General features: G+C 41.5%; 1 protein-coding gene across 1 annotated transcript in view; it reads left to right on the top strand.

Annotated features, from left to right (window-relative positions):
• The window catches only part of stx12 (syntaxin 12), a 29,560-nt gene that overhangs the window by 3,222 nt on the left and 3,157 nt on the right, over positions 1–23,181 (top strand). Inside the window, exons 2-9 of the mRNA XM_078567386.1 lie at positions 8,254–8,440; positions 11,541–11,610; positions 14,582–14,675; positions 16,747–16,884; positions 17,761–17,813; positions 18,722–18,827; positions 19,405–19,477; positions 20,531–20,613. Of these exons, the coding sequence (XP_078423512.1) occupies positions 8,329–8,440; positions 11,541–11,610; positions 14,582–14,675; positions 16,747–16,884; positions 17,761–17,813; positions 18,722–18,827; positions 19,405–19,477; positions 20,531–20,613 (729 nt within the window). The 5' untranslated portion in view covers positions 8,254–8,328. The remainder of the gene's footprint in view (positions 1–8,253; positions 8,441–11,540; positions 11,611–14,581; positions 14,676–16,746; positions 16,885–17,760; positions 17,814–18,721; positions 18,828–19,404; positions 19,478–20,530; positions 20,614–23,181) is intronic.

Here is a 23,181-nt window from a genome sequence, read left to right as displayed (position 1 = left end):
CGTGGTGTAGGTACACCCACAGTGCTGTTAGGAAGGGAGTTCCTGGATTTTGACCCAGTGACAGTGAAGGAATGGTGATATATTTCCAAGTCAGGATGGTGAGTGACTTGGAGGGGAACTTCCAGATGGCGGTGTTCCCATCTATCTGCTGCCCTTGTCCTTCTAGGTGGTGGTTGTGGGTTTGAAAGGTGCTGTAGAAGGAGCCTTGGTGAATTCTTGCAGTCCATCTTGTAGATGGTACACATTGCTGCCACTGTGTGTTGGTGGAGGGAGTGAATGTTTGTGGATGTAGTGCCAATCAAGCGGGCTGCTTTGTCCTTGATGGTGTCCAGCTTCTTTAGTGTTGTAGGAGCTGCACTCATCCAGCTAAGTGGGGAGCATTCCTTCACACTTCTGACTTGTGCCTTGTAGATGGTGGACAGTCTTTGGGGAGTCAGGAGGCGAGTTACTCGTCGCACGATTCCAAACCTCTGACCTGCTCTTGTAGCCACAGTATTTATATGACTAGTCCAGTTTAGTTTCTGGTCAATGGTAACCCTCAGGATAGTGATAGTGGAGGATTCAATGATGGTAATGCCACTGAACATCAAAGGACGATGGTTGGATTCTCTCTTGTTGGAGATGGTCATTGCCTGACACTTGTGTGGCACGAATGTTACATGTCACTTGTCAGCCCAAGCCTGGATATTGTCCAGGTCTTGCTGCATTTGGACATGGACTGCTTCAGTATCTGAGAAGTCATGAATGGTGCTGAATATTATGCAATCATCAGTGAACATCCCCACTTCTGACCTTATGATGGAAGGAAGGTCATTGATGAAGCAGCTGAAGATGGTTGGGCCTAGGACACTACCCTGAGGAAATCCTGCAGTGATGTCCTGGAGCTGAGATGACTGACCTCCAACAACCACACCCATCTTCCTTTGTGCTATGTATGACTCCAACCAGTGAAGAGTTTTCCCCCTGATTCCCATTGACTCCAGTTTAGCTAGGGCTCCTTGATGCCACACTCGGTCAAATGCTGCCTTGATGTCAAGGGCAGTCACTCTCGCCTCACCTTGGGAGTTCAGCTCTTTTGTCCATATTTGAACCAAGGCTGTAATGAAGTCAGGAGCTGAGTGGCCCTGGCAGAACCGAAACTGGACATCAGTGAGCAGGTTTGCTAAGCAAGTGCCACTTGATAGCACTGTTGATGACCCCATCCATTACTTTACTGATGATGGAGATTAGGCTGATGGGGTGGTAATTGGCTGGGTTGGATTTGTCCTGCTGCTTGTGTACAGGACATACGTGAAGTGAATCAAATTGGCTGAAGACCGGCATCTATGATGCTGGGGACCTCTGGAGGAGGCCGAGATGGATCATCCACTCGGCACTTCTGGCTGAAGATTGTTGCGAGTGCTTCAGCCTTATCTTTTGCACTGCTGTGCTGGGCTCCTCCATCATTGAGAATGGGGATATTTGTGGAGCTGCCACCTCCAGAGAGTTGTTTAATTGTCCACCACCATTCACGACTGAATGTGGCAGGACTGTAGAGCTTAGATGTGATCCGTTGGTTGTGGGATCGCTTAGCTCTGTCTATCACTTGCTGCTTATGCTGTTCGGCACGCAAGTAGTCCTGTTTTATAGCTTCATCAGGTTGACACCTCATTCTTAGGTATGCCTGGTGCTGCTGCTGGCACGCCCTCCTGCACTCTTCATTGAACCAGGGTTGATCCCCTGGCTTGGTAGTAATGATAGGGTGAGGGATGTGCCAGGTCATGTGGTTACGGATTGTGATCCAGTACAATTCTGTTGCTGCTTGATGGCCCACAGCGCCTCTTGGATGCCCAGTCTTGAGTTGCTAGATCTGTTTGAAACCTGTCCCATTTAGCATGGTGGTAGTGCCACACGACACAATGGAGGATCTTCTCAATGTGAAGGCAGGACTTCGTCTCCACAATGACCGTGCGATGGTCACTCCTACCGACACTCATGGCCAGATGCATCTGCGGCAGGCAAGTTGGTGAAGATGAGGTCAAGTATGTTTTTCCCTCTTGGTTTCCTCACCACCTGCCGCAGACCCAGTCTAGCAGCTTTGTCGTTTAAGACTTGGCCAGCTCGGTCAGTAGTGGTGCTACCGAACCACTCTTGGTGATGGATATTGAAGCCCCTCCCCCACCCAGAGAACATTCTGTGCCCTTGCCACTCTGTGCCCTCCAAGTGATCAACACAGAGGAGCACTGATACATAAGCTGTGGGAGGTGGTAGTCAGCAGGAGGTTTCCTTGCCCATGTTTGACCTGATGCCATTGGACTTCATCCAGAGTAGGTGTTGAGGACTCCCAGGGCAACTGCCGCCCGACTGTATGACAGTGCCGCCACCTCTGCTGGGTCTGTCCTGCCGGTGGGACAGGACGTACCCAGGGATGGTGATGGTGGTGTCTGGGACATTATCTGTAAGCTATGATTCCGTGAGGATGACTAGGTCAGGCTGTTGCTTGACTAGTCTGTGAGACAGCTCTCCCAATTTTGGCACTAAGCCCCCAGATGTTAGTAAGGAGGATTTTGCAGGGTTGACAGGGCTGCGATTGCCGTTGTTTCCGGTGCCTAGGTCGATGCTGGGTGGTCCCACCGGTTTCATTCCTTTTTTGCGCCTTTGTAGCGGTTTGTTACAACTGAGTGACTTGCTAGGCCATTTCAGAGGGCATTTAAGAGTCAGCCACATTGCTGGGGGTTTGGAGTCACGTGTAGGCCTGACCAGGTAAGGATGACAGGTTTCCTTCCCTAAAGGACATTAGTGAACTGACCCCTTTCTGTACTGTAACGATTCCGTAAGTGAATTGTTCGTTGCTGGTTTGTGGCTTTTCCAGTTTTTTTTATTGAGAAAATAATAAGTGGAATGAAAACAGCGCTGTAACTGAGAGAGAAATCCTCGAGTGCAGTCAATCTGAAATAAACAGTGGATGGGTAAACTAGTGATTGCACGCATAAATATAGAAGATACTTCACTGCATCTTTCACAACATTGGCATTTGCACATTAAATTATGTACATAAGTTGTAAGTGAAACTGAATCTTAGGTGACCTGCTTCACTTAGAAATTTAATTAGTTATTAAACAGTACTGTTGTGTTCCTGAATAGATATATCTCACTGCAAGAATGGTCTGGATTTTTCAGTCAGATGTGAAGCAAGGGCATGTGCTGCTGTCCTTGAAGAAAGCTGCCCTCAAAGATCTGTTTCCCCTTTCCCGATGAGAGTTTAAATCAGGTGCCTAGTCGGGGAATGTCTTGGGGTGCAGCAGCAATGAAGTCAGCAAACGGGTTAAAAACCCACCTGGTTTGCTAATGTCCCTTAGGGAAGGAAATCTGCTGTCCTTCCCTGGTCTGGCCTACATGTGACTCCAGACCCACAGCAATGTGGTTGACTCTTAAATACCCTCTGAACAAGGGCAATTGGGAATGGGCAATAAATGCTGGCCTGGTCAGCGACACCCGCATCCCATGAACGAATTTTTAAAAAACCAACCACATTGAAGTGCTCTCTCAGAGCAAACCAGGAGGTTAAAATAACTTGATATCCTTTTTAAATTTTCAGAGAAATAAATGACTGGATTAAGATGTAAGCTAAAATAAAGAAACTTGTTTTAAAAATGTAGAAATTTTTATCATTTGTGGGACAATTTGACATTCCACAATTATAAAATTTAGTTTCTCGGAGCCAGTGAGCGTGTTTACAGTGCAACTAAAGAATAAAAGTGGAAGTTCTCCTCAATTCAATTGATTTTCCATTGATTGCAGTCTGGGGGTGCCTCAATCTCCTGGAGAAGTGTTGAATCACTGGCAGCGGTTTCTGAATTTGGCGTTATTCCAGACATAGACGGACTCCAGAAGTTGCTGTGGAGTGATGTCAACGGACACTAACAGTTTCACCATTGTTACCACTGCAAAACCTGGGTCATTAAGCACTATGTTTATCTTGAATACTTTCTGGGATTCTTGTCCAACTGCAGCCAGCAGTATGCCAACATGACCTGATAATGGGTCAATTAATTACTTTTAAATGATGTCTAATGCAACAACCACCTTGCAGACAAGATCTCATGGACGGCAGTGAAATGAGCAGTTTTTCATAGGGTTATGGGTAAAATGTTGACCAGGACATGAGGGGAAACACGGTGCTCTTAAGATAGTGCTACTCGAATCTTTAGTTTCGAATAGCAACAGGAAGATGGGGCCTTTAGCTGCTGACAAAGTGCTCCTTCAGTATTGCACGGAAGTAGCAGTCTAAAAAACTTGCTCAAGTCCCAAAGTGGACCTTGAACCCACAGCCTTTTAACTCCCAGATGAAAGTATTATTGAAGAGCAGAGTGCTACTAACTGAGCCAATTTGACGCACATTGAGATTTGTAGTGTATGTAGATTGAAACCGGAGTCTATAGCTCTTCCCTGATACAAAGCCAACTTGAAACAAGAATGTGGGCTATTTGAGTCAAATTCAAGTTTTGTTTAGTTTGCGCAGTATACCAAAGGCCGCACAATAATATAGAATACATATAATTGTCGATGCTTCTATTTCCCTTTAAGGGGCACTGTACTTGGATAGTTCTTACTGGAATCTGGCTCAAGTGTTAGGTGATACACTTTGGAAGGAGTAATTTGACAAGGAAGCATTCAATGAATGGCGTGACACTAAAGTTCTGAGGAACAAAGGAACGTTGGCGTGTGTGTCCATTTATCTCTGAAGGCCGAGGGGTATGTTAGTGGGGTGGTGAAAAAGGCATAATTTATCAATTGAGGCATAGATTACAAAAGTAGGGAGGTCATGTTGGAGTTGTATAGAACCTTGGTGAGGCCACAGCTGGAATACTGTGTACAGTTCTGGTCGCCACATTATAGGAAGGATGTGATCGCACTGGAGGGGGTGCAGAGGAGGTTCACCAGGATGTTGCCTGGGATGAAACATTTAAGTTATGAAGAGAGGTTGGATAGACTTGGGTTGTTTTCGTTGGAGCAGAGAAGACTGAGGGGTGACCTGATCGAGGTGTACAAGATTGAGGGGCATGGACAGGGTGGATAGGGAGCAGCTGTTCCCCATAGTTGAAGGGTCAGTCACAAGGAGACATAAGTTCAAGGTGAGGGGCAGGAGGTTTAGGGGGGATGTGAGGAAAAACATTTTTGCCAAGAGGGTGGTGATTGTCTGGAATGCACTGCCTGGGAGGGTGGTGGAGGCAGGTTGTCTCACATCCTTTTAAAAAGTACCTGGATGAGCACTTGGCATTTCATAACATTCAAGGCTATGGGCCAAATGCTGGTATATGGGATTAGGTAGGTAGGTCAGGTGTTTCTCACGTGTCGGTGCAGACTTGATGGGCCGAAGGGCCTCTTCTGCACTCTGATTCTGTGATTCATAACATTCAAGTTGTTGTGTATGGGATATATCAGTTGCTTTGAACTGTTGGGTTACAGCACCTTCACATATCTCATTGGTAAATGCTCCTTATCAGAATAGGTCTTGTTGCCATCCCACCTTGTTCTGGGTCTGCCTCATGGTCTCTTCCATGTTGGTGATGAATGCTCTGGCAGCATCAGATTCTAGGCGGTACTCGATCTCCATTCTGGAAATGGTACTGATCAACTAGCTAGGGCAGAGGCTGTTGATTAGTCAGATTTTCTTCAAGATTTTGGCCCGAGACTTGATCTTTAATATGGGAAGTGACCTAGAACCAAATCCATCGATTTACCTATTTGCTACTATGTGTACCCATATTTTGAAGCCATATTTAAGTATGGATAGTCATACTTTGACTTGTTTTTCAACCTCTATATATGTTCATTCTGGTGGATGGGAGCTCACTGTATCAATGGCAATCAGAAAAACTGTCCCAATTGAAGAAAATCAGGCCAGCTAAGTAAGTGAATTGTGTCACTGAATTTCACTCTCTTGAATGGATCATCATCTGTTATGAAGGCAGCAGGAATGATATTGCACCCTAGGGATTGGCACTTCTGTTTTGTTACAACTGAAGACTAGGACTAAAGATGCCTCTTGTTCAAAAACCTTCATAGGACTTAAGTGAGGATGCCCACAGTTTCAACCAAGGCCGTGAGTGCTATGGGCTGAATGGTCACCTCTTGTGCTGCTAAATTCTGCAACTTATCTGGTGTAGTACAATTCTTCTAACAAGATTTTATTTTAATTTGCCAGATGTTGCAGGTAATAAATCGATAAAATACAACTTATTGTTTTTCATTCTTGAAGGTAGCAGGGGTGAGGGATATATCTTACTATAATTATATAGGGCCTTGGTGAGACCTTCATTGGAATAACGATAAAAGCAAAATACTGGATGCTGGAGGTTTGAAATAAAAACTTGAAAAACTCAGCAGGTCTGGCAGCATCTATGAGGAGAGTTAGTGTTTCAAGTCCAAAATGACTCCCCTTTGGAACTGAAGAGTAATAGAAATGTGATGGATTTTATGCTGTTGAAAAAGGGGGGAGGAGCACACGGAGTAAAAGAGAAGGTCTGGGATAGGTTGGAAGATGGGGGAGATTAAATGACAAAGATTTTATGGAATCAAGGGCAAAGGGAGTGGTTAAAAGATAATAAAGATACAAAGCATTCACACCTACTCTGGATCAATATTTTGTCTTTAATACTATCATTACCACTCCCTTTATCTTTGGTTCCATGACAATTTCGTCATTTAATCTCTCCTGTCCTCTAGCCTATCTCTGACCTTCTCCTTTGCTTCATGTGCTTCTCCTCCTCTCCTCACCCCCCCCCCCCCCACCGAACAGCATAAAACTCATCATATTCCTACCTCTCTTCAGTTCTGAAGCAGCGTCATATTGGACTTGATCTCTGTTTCTCTCTCCATAGATGCCACCAGACCTGCTGAATTTTTTTCAGCACTCTGTTTTTATTCCTAGGATATAGTGTATAGTTTTGATCACCTTACCAAAGGAAATATATACTTGTCTAAGAGGGTGTGCAGTGAAGGTTCACGAGACTGATTCCTGGGAATGAGAGAATTGCCCTAGGAGGAGAGGTTGAGTAGTCTAAGCCTATATTTTCTGGGGTTTAGAAGAATGAGGGTGATCTCCTTGAAATATATAAAACTCTCTTAAGGGATTTGACAGAGTAGATACTGGGAAGATGATTTCCCAGGCTGGGAGTCTAATATTAAGGGGTTACAATCTCAGAATAATGGTTTGGCATTTAGGACTATGTAAGAAGCATATCTTTTTATTTTTCTTTATTTTCTGTGGGAATGTAGTTTTAAAAATTGGACTGTGGCGTTAAAAATTACCATGGCTGCAGTTGAAAGACATGTTCACTGGAACAGGATGAGGAATATGCAATGTTGCTATCTCCTGGAACAGTGTGCCAGATTGAGCAAAATGGTGCTGGAAAGGCGTCCTGAAACAAGGGGAACTGCCTAGCAACAACATTTTAATTGGCTCCTGATCAAGTGACCAAGGTTTTGTGTGATAGCAGTGAGCAGACAGATCCTAGCCTGAAAAGAGAACACCTCTAACACACAGGAGAGAGGTTTAAGATTCCGGTAAATCTACAAGGCTAGCTAGCTGGCTTTTTCTTCGTATCTCTGTAAACTGCTTTCTCTGAAAACCCCTGCCAAGAGGAAAAGGGGGGGGGGGTGAAATTGCTAGTAGAGACATTGAAAAGCAAGTTTTTCAACCAGTGAACCACAGACTGAAAGTGTTTGGAGACCATCTCGTATCATTAACAACAAACTGCAAGGAATTTGCAAAGACATCAATCAAAATTAACCCATCTAATCCCGTACTCCTGATTGGTGCTATTGAACTGATTTATCTCCCCCTTAAAATCCATGTTTTTGTATATCTTGTGTGTTTGTGTCTAGGGGTTCAGAAGGGTTAGAGTTAAAAGTTAGTTCATATTTCTTTTGCTACTAGTTAAAGACAATTTGTTCAATAAACAGTTGTTTACTTATTAAGTTTACAAACCTGGTGCTTGTATTCTGTTAACCTAAATTAAACAGTTGGGTAGAATTGGGGAAATCTGGTGATTTGGTCAAACGTTCACATTTGTCACGGCTCGGGGAACAGTGGGACTTGTTATTACAGCGCGCTATCCCTAGTGGGTCGTGACAACTGAGATGGAGAGAAATTTCTTGCTCCTGTTTATGTTCTTATGGTGCTTTGTATTTAACCAATTTTGTCTTACCAGGTATTTTTTAGGTTTGTGTATCAAGTTCTGAATATTTTCCCTAATCTTATTCTTGTAGGTTTGCAGGAAGTGCCGAGGTTTCTGACTCTTCATTGTTGCTCGTTTTGGGTCAGCGCTGGCCTCTTATGCAGCCATGTCTTATGGACGGGTTGAAGATGGTCGTTTCAGTTACCACGCTCAATCCCAGGACTTCAACAGCCTCATTCAAACATGCAGCGCCAACATCCAGAAGATCTCACGGAATAGTAAGTTGCAGTCGGTTCTGCTGCAAGAGCCTTGGAAAACGTTATACTGTAATCTTTCTTTCAGCTAAACAAAGCCTGCTTGGATTATGGTTATTTTGCTATTTGATGAAGCAAGCTAGCTTCTAATGGGAGAATTTTACATGTGCAATGAAAGGACATTACATTCAGCATGAAGTGTCTAATATTGATTCAATAAGATCAGTTTTGCTTCAAGGTGCATGAAGCTTTAAACAATAAATTTTAGTTACAAAGTGGCGCTGCAATCTAGCCAGAACTTACATTATATTATACGGTATTGTAGCATTTCTTGGCTTCTTTCAGAAAAGCAAAGAAAAGTTAGTGTGCTGTGCCATACTTTAATAACATGGAAATTGCTGCAGGGAAGATATCTCTCCGGTCTGTGGGTGCACAGAAGCAATAATGGGCAATGCATTATGGGTGTTAATGGATTCCTGCCGCAGGTTACTGGGGCTAGAATATTGTTTACTGATGAAACCTGGGCTTTAGTTTCCCTCTTTTTAAAACTACTTTTCTCCTGCTAAGAGGGTTTTAGTTCTGTATTTCCCAATAACATAAATTTATGCTGAGACCTGCCTAATTGATTAGCACAAAGTATCAATTGGAACACAACACTTGCTTAATGACTGATACCTTTTTTTAGTGTTGGTTTCTACTGTTTTCGCATGGAGGCTTCAGTAAAACCTCTCCATTCCATTATAACTCTAGGCAAGGTCAATGCACAACAGATCCAATTCATAAGCTATTTCAGCAACATTTGAAAGTGTAAATGCCAGTTGCATGTTAGTTTAGAATGCCAAAGCCCAGTGTAATATGCTGCCTTAATTGATATGTAATTTTAGTTATTCTCAGTGGCAAGGTTAATTGGCCTGAACCCAGTTACCACTTGGGAAACTTGATGAATAGCCTGTCTTTCGGGAGAGAAAATGTTTATTGAAATTTGTCCGTACTTTGCTAAGTGTTCCCGTGACTTGTCAGTTTACTATCGAATCATATGGCACAGGAGGCCATTCGGCCCATCACATCTGCTGGCTCTTTGATAGAGCCATTCATTTAGTTCCATTCCCCTGCGTTCTCCCCATTACCCTGAAAATCTCTCCATTTCAAGTATATATCCAATTCCTTTTTGAAAGCTATTGTTAAATCTGCTTCCAGCACCGAACATTATGAACTAACAATTTTAAGTTGAGGTAAAACAAAATCATCCAACAAGCATCAGCTTGCTTTGGATTTTATTATTGCCTATTATTATCTTAAGCTATCCAATCAAGTTAGCAGATAGCTAACATAGCTCCCTGCAAGTTTAAAAATATGAATTGTATATATTAACAATATGGAAATCACTGCAAAAATTGAATTATCTAATATCAGTGCTTATCTCAAGATTGTAATATTTTCCATTGTAAAGAATTCATATCATTACACATAATAACCCATGTTGGACTCTGATGCATTCAGCAAAGTTTGTTTAAATTTTAAATTGTATTGGAGTCCCAGCTGCGGGGTAGTGATTTGCTAAGAGAGCTTCCCAAAGAAAATGAAATGAAAGCCAAAGGGGGAAAATACATTCTAACATGCATCGTTAGTATGTGGAAGACCATTCAAATGAGAAGAACAAAATACATCGTTTCCCTTCTAATCCCACAAATCATGAACGAAGAAGCCTTTAGTTTAGTTTCTTTATTGAAGTGTAGCAATATAATTGTTCTTGTTTTGAGCTGTCAGTTGAATGTGTGGAAATAGGCTCCATAGAGACTGGAGCTGGTGAGCCTGTGATCCTGCTGGCACCCATGTAGCAGACTGCTTTCAATAAGAATAGCCGCAAACTGTACTGTCATTAAAGGTTGCACTGTCGCTCTCCTCTAAGATCAAAATATGAGTCAGTTATACTGTATAGTTTGCATTGATGGACTGGCCACCTTTTAAGTTTCTTATCTTGGAAAAGAGAAGCCGTAGTTGGTAGGGCTGATGTGTCCCTGTTATTTTTAAAAAAAATCTTTTTCTTGCAGCTAAGACTGCCTTGATTTAGGGACGAGGAGGAAGTGGAGAGAAGGATGAAGGACCTAAACATGTAAACATGACACTCCCTAACTGCCACCAAGTTTTAAGATGCATCAAGTTCCCCTGTAGCGTCATATGTGCAAACTTGTCACAGAAAGCATCAACATGATTTGTAAAGTGCAGAAAAAACTTTGCCACCAGTAGAAATACTTAGAGATAGACTTCCAGGACTGCACATTTTTTTTTTAAAAAAAGGAAGTCAGTCTGAACTGTAGTGTCAGGGAAATCTGCCAGTCTAGTTAAATGGTTTAACAAAATGTTAACGCTGTACAATCTACTAAGTGAGCTGATGACATAGGATGGGTTAGCTTCATCCCTTTTTATTAATAGTGTTCAAGTTGAAGAAAGTCAACTGAGCTAAAAATTGAGCACTACTTCCTTTTTTTGATCAGACTAAGGGGTATATTATAAATCGAGGAATAGAGCATGATTCAAACTTAACTCAGTATCTTCATTATAGTTGTTGTCCAATTCCCTGTTGCAATTTCTAGTCGGACATTTAGTTCAACTTTTAACATTTCCAAATGGAAGCTTTCCTTGTACACTAACCTGTGACAAAATAGCTCTAGGATCTTCCAATAGGAGAAGCTATGGAACAAGTTGTCAGTCTCCCTTCCTTCCTCTCCCTCTCTTGGATGTATACACAAATGAACACAAAAAAAATTCCTTTATAGTACCAAACTTCATGAACTTGGTGTATACTGTTCTCATTGTGCTTACTTCATATTTCAAAACCTAGAATTATAAGTTGAATTCTACAATCTTAGCATAAGTTTGACACTACTACAAATACTGCACCTACCAGCACAACAATTTGATATAAGGACGATGTTAAAGTCCTGGGCAACATACCCCTTTTTTTAGTAAGCAGTTAAATGGATAAAATCAAATTGTTCTGTTACTGTATAATTCAGCAGTGGTTATGCAGGACAAAAATTGCCTAAATGTGTAATTGCATAGATCAGATTTTAATGTCTCAGGAATTTGCTGTAATTGTGTTTAAATCTATTTTTGCCTACAGCTGCACAGATAAATACAATAGTGCAACAACTAGGAACACAACAAGATACAAGTGAACTTCAGGACAGACTGTAAGTGTATACATGAATATGCACAGTTAAGTTATAGTACAATCATACACAATTTATCAAAATATTTTGAAAACCTATAGCCAGATTGTACAACTGAGTGATGCTATGACCATGTATTTCTAATGCCTGTTTATAATACACCTATGAGTGCAATTAAATTACAAATTTATCAATAATTCCATTGGTAAGTTCAAGGATCATTTGCAGAATAGATATTGCACTCAAGGCATTTATTTCTTTAAGTCAGAACATCTGTTCTGTAGAAGCAGCTACCTAAGTGGAAAAAATGCATAATTTTAAAAACTTTAATTATTCATTTTCTTGAGCCATAGGGTCTAAGTTTAAATTGAGAAGGATTAAAAACTTGTATGCACAACCCTCTGGGCTGGGTGAACAACTTTGTTATATCTCCTTACTCAGCAATAGATATGTGTAGTTAGTTAACCTGATTAATGGTGGTGTTGTCACAATAATGTCAGTTCTTGCAGTTGGGAATGTTTTAAATGGTGTATTGAGGAACAAATTTTTGTTTCTTTTGGATGCTGTGTTCTCCTGTTGCCTCCTAAATATTTTACAGATTTGATCTTTGCAAAGCATAATTAGCTTTGATAGAACAGTCCCTGTAATTGCTCTCTTCGTGAACAATAGATGGAAAATCTAGGCTAAGTGAATTGGGCAAAAGCAGAACTTTTTTTTATATAAGTAACTCCTTATTTATTGTCCCTCAGAGCTTGGGGATGAGAATCCAACTTCTTATAGTTCAATCCTTTTGAACTGTGGTCATCCACTTGTCCTGACATCTAGAGGTTTGGGCATTGATATCATGTGAAATTCTCATGGTCTCATGGAATAACTGAGGATGTATAATATTGAAACATTTTTTGCCAAGTTCAAGTTGAGTTGGTTTGTCATGCATTCAGAATGTTTGGATTTCTTGTGTTGCTGGTGCTTCTTTATAAGTCACATGGTTAACTGGCAAAGTGCAGGGTAGAGATCATAAGTTCTTCAGTAGCTCTTGAGGCAAGCTCCATGAAATACTTATGCCTATTCAAGATTCTGTCTAGAGGGTTAGAAATATTCTTGGTTTTATCTGCATCACTTGAACATTCTTCATTAAAAGAAGAGCATACTATGAAATGCTGCCCTTTAAGGAAGGGCCATGGCCAAATGTAGGATGCACAAGAGGCCATAGTTGAAGGAAAGAGTTTTGTGGTGTGAGTTGTAGGGTTAGAGGAGGTTACAGAGTTGACATAAGATTTAAACACAAGATGAGGAAATTTTAAATTGGGGACCTGGAACCAATGTAGGCTAATGAAGATGGGAATGATGAGTGAGAATATGGGCAGCAGAGTTTTGGATGAATTGTAATTTATGAAGAATGAAAGGTAGGGTACCAGCCAAGAGAGCGTTGGAATAGTTAAGTCCAGAGGTTATAAGGCTTGGATGAGGTTTCCAGCAGCAGATGGGCTGAGATAGAGACAGAGGCAAGCAATATAATGGAGGTGGACGTCTTTTCTGGTGGAGAAGATGTGGGCCCAGAATCTAAACTCTGTCAAATAGATGAACATTGCTGAAACCAATTTATCTAGCCACAACAGTGGCTGTGTCAGGATGGAATCTGGGCAATGCAGTTTGTAGCAGTGGCCTACATCAGTGATTTTGGTCTTTCTGTTGATTAGGGCTAGATACTTAGTGAATCCCAGAGATAATGCTGTTGAAGCTGGCTGGTTCAGACTTATCGTCTATTATCCTTTGTGTTGGCTTGGCTTGAATGTTTATACGATACAAGTCACATTCCAGGAGGATGAGGTAGCCTTTATCTATTGCAACAGCTTAGAGTCTTCAGAAACCAGCATGTGATCAGCTGCAGCCATTTTTATCAGCCCAGCAGTTATCTATTTTGATATCGGGACAGGAGAATAGATTGAAGAAGTTGGGACTGTGTTCCTTGGAGCAGATAATGTTGAGAGGAGGTTAGATAGAGATTTTCAAAATCATGGGGGGTCTGGATGGAGTAGTTAGGAAAAAACTGTTCCCATTGGTGGAAGGATTGAAAAGAAGGGGGCACAAATTTAAGGTAATAGGTAAAAGAAGCAATGGTGATATGGAAAAGGTTTTTCACTCAGCAAGTGGTTAGGATCTGGAATGCACTGCATGAGAATGTGGTGGAAGCAGGTTCAATCGAGGCATTTGAAAGGGAATTGGATTGTTATCTGAAAAGAGAGTGTGTGCAGGGCTATGGTGAGAAGGCAGGGGAGTGGAACTAGCTAAATTACTCCTGCAGAGAGCTGACGCAGACATGATGGGCCAAATGGCCTCTTTGTGCCGGAGCAATTCTGTCAACCAGCAGTGAGGCCAGGAATACAGCTCTGAAGGAGAGTCATACGGACTCGAAATGTTAACTCTGCTTCTTCCTCCACAGATGTTACCAGACCTGCTGAGTTTTTCCAGCATTTTTGTTTCTAGGCCAGGAATGGAAGTTGGACTAGTCAGCAGTTTAGTAGGAATAAGGTAAAAGAAGGAAGAGATGTTCAGGTCAAGCCGAGTGAGGACATGAGGGGAAATGGGAGAGAATTTAGAGAGAGATTGTTTCAGAGTCATGACTTAGGTGAGTAGCTTTGACTTGGTGGGAAGGGAGCTAGGGGAGAAACAGGGATTGCTGAATGGAGATCTCCATCTTTTAGACAGAAGTCACTTGTTAGAGACGGCAGACCAAAGGGGTTTGAGAGTGTTGGTAGAGGAAAGAAGCTGACGTGCAATGTACTGACATTCAAGTAATTGACTTTTTTTAATACAGTAATTGTCCAACTGAGAAATTCCTTTGTACTAATTACATTACTGTAAGACTTATCCCCTTTATGTATTACTAGTATTTCTGATTAGCATTCCCAAGTTTTAGAAAATATCTAATTGCTGATAGACGGCTGACGTGAATTTTTTCGGTTAACTGTTTTTATCCTCCTTTTTATAGGCAACAGCTGCAGAACTACACAAATCAGCTCGCCAAGGAAACCAATAAACACCTGAAAGAACTTGGATCCCTGCCTTTAACGTACAATGAACAGGCAAGTTTAGTTGTACAGAAAATAACCTGTCACGGGGTTCTGAACTGGAATACAATCCAGACAGAATGAAATGGTGGTCCTCACTTCTATAGCCTTGGCAGTCTAAAATGGAAATGAGTCACCATCTTGGTACAGCTCCCAGTTGATGCAAAGCAGCTCAGACCAGCTAGTAACTGGCATGAATTTAACTGTTCTTCTCTTGAGCCAAAACTGTAGAGGACAAGGGAGTAAAGTGCATCACCAATGGACTGAGGAGTAATTCTGAGTTTGGAGCCAAATTGTGTTCATTAAATCCGATGTGCCATTCACCTGAACAGATTTATTTCAGTGCAAAGCTTAGTTTTTGTATATTGTCTTTAAGTATTTTGACATCTCTGCCTAAAAGTTGCTAGAAATACATTCTATTGGTCTTTTAACCCTATTTCGATGATTAGCAACCCGATGCAGTTAGAGATATCATGCCCCTGGCTGTCAAACCTATCTCCCATGTTATGGACCATAAATAGAGGTATAGAATGAGGAGAATTCTGTTATGATTACACCCAAATATTTGACCAAAGCAGTTTCTTTGTATATAGTTTGTATAAACCTCTTGCATTTTAGTGTTCTGTATTGTTGAAAGGTTGAGCAAAATATTTTGATAAAATATCCAAGGTGTAAGAGCCAAAAGACATACATCAATGAGTGACTTTCACTGATGGCTCTGGGTTGATGGCCTTTCACACCTCTTTCTTCTCCCTGCCACCGTGCCCCCCCCCCGATCCTCGCCCCAAAAAAATGTAAAATATGCAGCACAGAAACAGGTCCGTTGACCCAACCAGTTTGTGCCAGTATTTATACTCCACATCTGTCTCCTCCCATTCTGTCTACCTTGCCTTAACCTTCCAGCATAGCTTTCAATTCCCTTTCTCTCATGCATTCATCTAGTTTCCTTTTGAAAGCATCTAACCTTATTTCCCTCAACTTTCTGTGGTAGCAAGTGCTGCATTTGAGAGTGATTAGAAATGTCTCCTTACTTCCCTAATGGATTTATTATGGTCTTATATTTAAGGCCCATAGTTTTGGATTCCCTCATAAGTGGAAACATTCCCTCCACACCATCCTGTCCAAACCATCCATAATTTTAAAGACCTCTCGGGCTACCTCTTAAGTCTTTTTCTTAAACTTCATTCTGTTCATTCTTTCCCAAAAGCTCTAACCTCTCTGCATAGAACGTTAGTATAGGCTGATTATCAGACAATAGTGTTTTTACGTAATTGGTCACTCTGGCATTGAATCCAAGCCTGAAAACGCTATCTTGGAGGTTTGGCCAGGCAGATCTTTGCTAAATGTATCAAGTAGATCCTCACATAGGCAGCCCCTGCATGAATAAGTTATCCGACAAACTTGAACCATCGCTGCGTGTCGACAGCACACCCGTCTTCAGCTATTTTAAAATAGAAAGTGTGGAGTATGCGAGAATTGAGTATTTTGGAAGTTGAAAGCATTCCACCTTCTACTTAGAATGACATTTCAAAATAATTGTAGAAAGAATCAATAAGCTGAGAGGAAATTTGATAGAGGTATTCAAAATCACGAGGGGCCTGGATAAAGTAGATAGGAAGAAACTGTTCCCAGTCATGAAAGGAGCAAGAACAAGAGGGCACAGATTTAAAGTAATTAGTAAAAGCAAAAGTGATATGAGGAGAAACTTTTTTTGCGCAGCGAGTGGTTAGGGTTTGGAATGCACTGCCTGTGTGCTGGAGGCAGGTTCAATTGAGGCATTCAAAAGCATTAGACTGTGTTTTCTGAAAAGGAAGAATGTGCAGGGTTACAGGGTGAAGGCAGGGGAAGGGCAGTAGGTGAGTTGCTCATTCGGAGAGCTGGTGCGGACACAATGTGCCAAATAGCCGCCTCCTGCACTGTAACATTCTGTGATTCTGTGATAATGTTAATTGGAAGAGTAGAATAAGTTTAAATCTTTAAATCCAGTGCTTTGTTTCAGAGCATGCAAGGTCAAGGGTTGGTATGTAAAATATATCATGCACTTTTTAAAGAGTTCTAAAGAGTAATTTTTCTTCTGAAACTTTAGCGACAGCAGCGAATGCAGAAGGAACGTCTCATGAATGAATTTTCTGCAGCCCTGAACAACTTCCAAGTAGCGCAGAGGAAAGCTGCAGAAAAAGAGAGAGAGTCTGTAGCGAGAGCGAGAGCAGCATCACGCCTCTCAGTAAGTGTGAACAGTCCATGAAATCCAACTGTATCTTCCTGCCCATCTCTCTTTCCCCCATTGCACACCCAAAAACCTGTAGTATACCGCACAACGGAGCCATTTTGTATCTAGCTTTAATTTTAGGAGCGGAATTTTTGGGGGTGGTGGGACCGTAAAATGCAGCGAGCCATTCAAAATTCCATTGACTTCAGCGGGATGGTAAAATCCTGCCAGCGTAAAATGCTGCGCTAAGCTTGGGTTTGGGGCAGCGATTGGGAAATGCCGTTTTTAAACAACCACTGAAAATATGACCGGGATTGTTAAGGAACCATTGAGACCCCGGTCTACATTTCTGGACGTTTTGTGTCTTCAGGGGATACCCATGAAAATCTGGAACAACAGTGAACAATAACTAATCAGTTTATATTTTCCACAATTTATTTACTTGGGGAGCCCAATGTCAGTTATCGGTAATTCTATGCTCTGCAATTCTTTGTTTTTAATTACAATGGAAAATTGTGAATAAGCCAGTATTTTTATTTGTAATTTGGCTGGTCATTGCAGGACCTTGGGTAATTGAGCAAGTGGCAGTAATCTGGATTGCAAACCTGAATGTGTAATATGGGCAAAAAAAAACTTCATCTGCTAGGCACACTCGTTTAGTTGGAGCAGTCTATGTTAGTGCAGTTTTTTCCTTTTGCTTCCCGGCAGAAGTGAGACACTACATGAGTACAACACTGAGCTTGTGTGTGATTTGGACTGGGGACCGGGACACTTTTTTTTCAGTCAAGTTCTGGATGTATGTTTCTTTTCTAGCCTAGCCCTCCCCTCCCCAAATTCTCACGTTTGGATAATACTATAGCTTGATCGTTCCCAAAATTTATCTCTTTCCAGAGTGGCTTCAGTGATGACGAGCACAAGGAGGAACCGCTTGTATCGTTTGAAAGGTACGGATGTGCACTTATCAGAAAAGCTCTTTTAAACGTTTTACTTTGAAATATTTGTGGGGTATAGCGTGCTAAAATAAGAATAGGACACTTTTTTTTTTCTTTTACTTCCGCGATCCATTTACAAATTCACCTTTAGACTAATTGAATAAAGGTTCCTTCCCCCGGCCCTGTGATGTAGGGCATGAACATATTTGAGGTCATCTCAACCTAGTTCCTAGTGGATTGACTGTAAATTTTAATCAGATAGGTGCTGTGACTCATAAGATGGCCTGATGTTTGGACAAGATTCTTACTGCTATATGGTTGCTTTTGAGGTATGAATCAAGCAATTGGGGTAAAATACGGGGCACGTCAAATGCCTTTGTACCACATAGTGGACCATTCCATAGCACTAACGTACTTTACCTTGGTAACATAAACCAACACTAACCTTGGTAAATACACAAATTCATCAAAGAAGAACATTTTTCAAAGTTGTGAAAGAATGATTGATCACAAGGTCATAAGACATAGGAGCAGAAATTAGGCCATTCGGCCCATCGAGTCTGCTCCGCCATTCAATCATGGCTAAGTTTCTCAACCCCATTCTCCTGCCTTCACCCTGTAACCTTTGATCCCCTTACCAATCAAGAACCTATCTATCTCGGTCTTAAATACACTCAATGACCCGGCCTCCACAGCCTTCTGTGGCAATGAATTCCATAGATTCACCACTCTCTGGCTAAAGAAGTTTCTCCTCATCTCTGTTCTAAAAGGTCTTCCCTTTACTCTGAGGCTGTGCCCTCGGGTCCCGGTCTCTCCTACTAATGGAAACATCTTCCCCACGTCCACTCTATCCAGGCCTTTCAGTATTCTGTAAGTTTCAATCAAATCCCCCCTCATCCTTGATGTTTTTATTTTCTTAGTAATGAAGACTGGAGTCAGACACAAGCTCACTCACAGGAGGTAGCAATAACTGAAGAAGACCTGGAACTTATAAAGGAACGAGAGACAGCAATCCAGCAACTGGAGGTTTGGTTTTCATTTCATCAAAATGTACATAAATATTGTGTCTTTAGGGGGGGGGGGATGCAAGCGTAACAGGCTGACTGATGGAAGTTCTGTTAATTTCTGCTAATTATCAGTTTACGTTTGCACAGGTCTTTTGGTACCCTTGTGTTTGAAACTACACAATTCCACTTTCAAAATGAATTTGTGTAGCTTCTGGGGAGGAAGGAAGAGAATGCTGTGAGCAGTGATTTGTTGCTTTATATAATATCACCAGATTTGAATTGATCTAGTGTCTTGTCATCCTCCCACCTAATGTAGTACATGTGCCAGGCATGAATGGCATTTTATACATAGACAAATTCACCAATACTGGAAATTGTCCCTTCAGAGTGAATTAAAACACCTCTTACAAATTGTTGACCCCTGTTGTGAAGCGCATAGACTTTCACCTTGACCTCTGTTGTGAAGCGCATAGCCTTTCACCTCGACCTCTGTTGTGAAGTGCATAGTCTTTCACCTTGACCTCTGTTGTGAAGTGCATAGTCTTTCACCTTGAAGTGTAAGCAATGTGTTCAAACTACTTTATTCTCTTATCCAGGCTAACATTTTGGATGTCAACCAGATTTTTAAAGACTTAGCAATGATGATCCATGATCAAGGAGATATGATTGGTAAATTAAGTCTCTTGAATACTTCTCTCTTTTTGTTCAACTTTTTGCATTCATCAAGTTGAGAGTTGTTGATGCTAGAAATTGAAATCCCCCTGTGTCAGCATCATGGAACCCCAGGCCATCTTATAGCACTCCTGGATGCAGAGTAAAGATTCTTTTGTTCTACAGAACCAGTATGATTGGCCCTGTAACTTCTTTTATTTTCCACACCAGTCAACCTACAGCTGCTCTGAATAAGATTGCCAATTAGTGCCTGGTTTTTTAAAAAAAAATCATTTGCATTCATAAAAGTCCCTTTCATGACCTCATGACATCCTTAGTGTTTTGCAGCCAATTAACTACTTTTAAGTGCAGTTACTGTAGTTATGATTGTACTGTGGGCCCAATATCACCAGATACTAGGTGGTTTCATGTTTTTAAAATGTTACAGACCTGATGACAAAGCTGCAGGGGGTGAACTTTTTGCCCAAGTGCAATTCCAGTTACTTTTCAGTGACATTCTGAATGACTGCAGGTTCCCTGTCTTCCAATCTGTGCAGTAATGTCGTTGTCCCATAAAGAGGAAGTAAACAGCCGTTGAGTTGGAAGATTTTGCAAAATAACTATTTGTAAAGAGGTATCAGGAAAGAGCTAGGAAATTAGCCTTAATGGCTTCAGTTGAAGCCAGCACAAGTACAGTGAGTTAAATGGCTTCCTTTGAGCTGTAATTTGTGTTCCTGTGTCCCTCCAAGTACACAACCTCATTCCAGTCATACCATAAACAGATTAATGAAAGTCTGGTTGTTTGTATTTAGCAAATCTAATTGATGACTATCACATTCTTATCTGTGGCTGCATTCATAGTCCACCATCAGCTGTTAACTTTTTTGTGGCCTCCCCTATCCCTGATTTAAAATGGATCATCCATATCACCATTGTTAAAGATGCCTCAAAGAAACTGTTTCCTAATTCATACCAAACACTTTTTTTTATCCCCCTCAAATATTGCTCTGTGACAGCCGTGTCTAAAGCTTTGCATTCAGTTAAAGCTTTCTTACTTCTTGTTTCTTACAGATAGCATAGAAGCAAATGTGGAGAGTGCAGAAGTACATGTTGAACAAGGAACTCACCAGTTGCAGAGGGCAGCTTATTATCAGGTAAAATTGTACATTATGGTAATTTGCTTTAAATTGCAAGTTTCCAGGCATTACATCCTCTTCTTGTACAATAAATCTCTGGTTCTTCTGAGTTTTTAGAACTGAAGTCAATGGTTTGAGGATGTAATGCCTGGAAACTTGCAATTTAAAGCAAATTACCACGTGCTATTTATAGCCATTTATGTTAAATCTTTGCTAGAATAATTCAATACTAATCGCATTACCTCACTTATTTGAAACAGGAAGATGGAGAATATGTTTTCCAAGTTTCATTTAATAGATTCAATGCTCTCGACCTCAACCCCTTTTGTTACAATATCATATAGAAACTAGGAGCAGGAGTAGGCCATTTGGCCCTTCGAGCCTGCTCACCCATTCAATATGCTCAAGGCTGATCCTCTATCTCAACGCCATATTCCAGCTTTCTCTCCATACCCCTTGAAGCCCTTAATATCCAAAAAAATTATTAATTTCTTTCTTAAGTATACTCAGTGACCTGGTCTCCATGGTCTTTTGTGGGAGAGAATTCCATAGGTTGACCACCCTCTGAGTGAAGAAATTTTTCCTTATCTCGGTCCTAAATGGCCTACCCAGTATCCTGAGGCTGTGGCCCATGGTTCTAGAATCCCCAGCCAGGGGAAACAGCCTCCTTGCATCTAGCCTTTTTAGAATTTTATACATTTTCAATCAGATCCCCCCATCATTCTTCTAAACTCTAGTGAACACAGGCCCAGTTGAACCAATCACTTCTCATACCATAGTCCTGCCATCCCCAGTATCAGCCTAGTGAACCTTCACTGCACTCCCTCTATGGCAAGTATACCCTTTCTTAAGTAGGAAGACCAAAACTGCACGCAATAATCTAGGGGTGGTTTCTCCAAGGCCCTGTAAACTGCAGTAGGACATCTCTACTCCTGAACTCAAATCCTCTTGCAATGAAGGCCAACATACCATTTGCCTTCCTAATTGCTTGCTGCACCTGCTTGTTTACTTTCATTGACTGGTGTACAAGGACATCCAGATCCCTTTGTACATCCAATATATCATCATTTAAATAATACTCTGCCTTTCTGTTTTTCACACCGAAGGTTATAGGTCTCGATTATCCACGTTATACTGCATCTGCCATGTTTGCCCACATACACAACTTGCCTAAATCGCCCAGAAGCCTCCTTGCATTCTCCTCACAACTCGCACCTCGTGTGTAATTTTGCCCACTAGCCTCTTATGTGGGACTTTATCAAGAGCCTTCCTGAAATCCAAATACACCACATCCACTGGTTCTCCCTTATCTATTCTACTAGTTACATCCTCAAAAAGCTCTAGTAGATTAGTTAAGCATGATTCACTTTCATAAACCCATGCTGACTTTGTCTAATCCTGCTAATGCTTTCCAAATGTTCTGTAACCACATCTTTTATAATAGACTCTAGCATTTCCCCACTATTGATGTTAGGCTAACTGGTCTGTGATTCTATTTTTTCTCTCCCTTTTTTAAATAGTGGGGTTACATTTGCCACCCTCCAAACTGTAGGAACTGCTCCAGAGCCTATAGAATTTTGGAAGATGACCACCAATATTTCCAGGGCCACTTCCTTTAGTACTCTGCGATGTAGGTTATCAGACCTTAGGGATTTTTCAGCCTTTAACCCCATTAATTTCTCTAGCACCATTTTATTACTAATACTGATTTTCTTCAATTCCTCCCTCTCACTAGATCCTTGGTTCCCTAATGTTTCAGGAAATTATTTGTGTCCTCTTGTGAAGGCAGAACTAAAATGTGTTCAATCATTCTGCCACTTCTATGTTCACCATTATAATTTCCCCCGTTTCTGACTAAGGGTCTGTATTGCTATAATTGTATTGTATTGACTGTATTGCTCTAATAACCTACTACATAGAGAAATGTCCCCTAACTTCGCCCGACTCTTGTAATAACACTTTTCAATTGAACAATTGAACAAACATCACTGACTTGAACCAAAGAAATAGTCTTGCCCTGTTAACCCTACCAGAACCCTTAATAGCTTTAAAACCACTATTACGTCTGTCTCTGCTCATCTGCTGAAACCTTAATTCATACCTTCGCTGCCTCTAGACTCAACCATTCCAATATGCTCCTGGCTGGTCTTCCGCATTCTACCCTCCTTAAACTTGAGATCGTCAAAAACTCTGCTGTCCGTGCCTTAACTCACAGCAAGTCCCGTTTCCCTATTGCCCCTGTGCTTGCTGACCTGCTTCGGCTCCTGGTCAAACGGTGTCTTGATTTAAAAAATTCTTGTCCTTGTTTTCAAATCCATTCGTAGCTTTGCTCCTCCCTAACTCTGTAACCTCCTCCAGCGCCGCAGCCCTCTGAGATATCTCAATGCTTCTCTAATTCTGGCCTGTTGTGCATCCCCAATTTAATTGTTCCACTTTGTGGCCGAGTGCAGGGGTTTTGTGGGGAAAAGGCACGGCAATGGCAAGAGGTCATAATGCTCATTTGGAAAGCCAGTGCACACACAATGGGCAGAATGGCCGCCTCTGTGCTGCTGGAATTCTGTGTCATACTTTGTTTTATTATGCCCC

This window comes from Cetorhinus maximus, chromosome 21, assembly GCF_964194155.1.
Source record: "Cetorhinus maximus chromosome 21, sCetMax3.hap1.1, whole genome shotgun sequence".
Classification (NCBI taxonomy): domain Eukaryota; kingdom Metazoa; phylum Chordata; class Chondrichthyes; order Lamniformes; family Cetorhinidae; genus Cetorhinus; species Cetorhinus maximus.
Note: the sequence above shows the minus strand (reverse complement) of the source record. Positions and strands in the feature narration are given on the sequence as shown.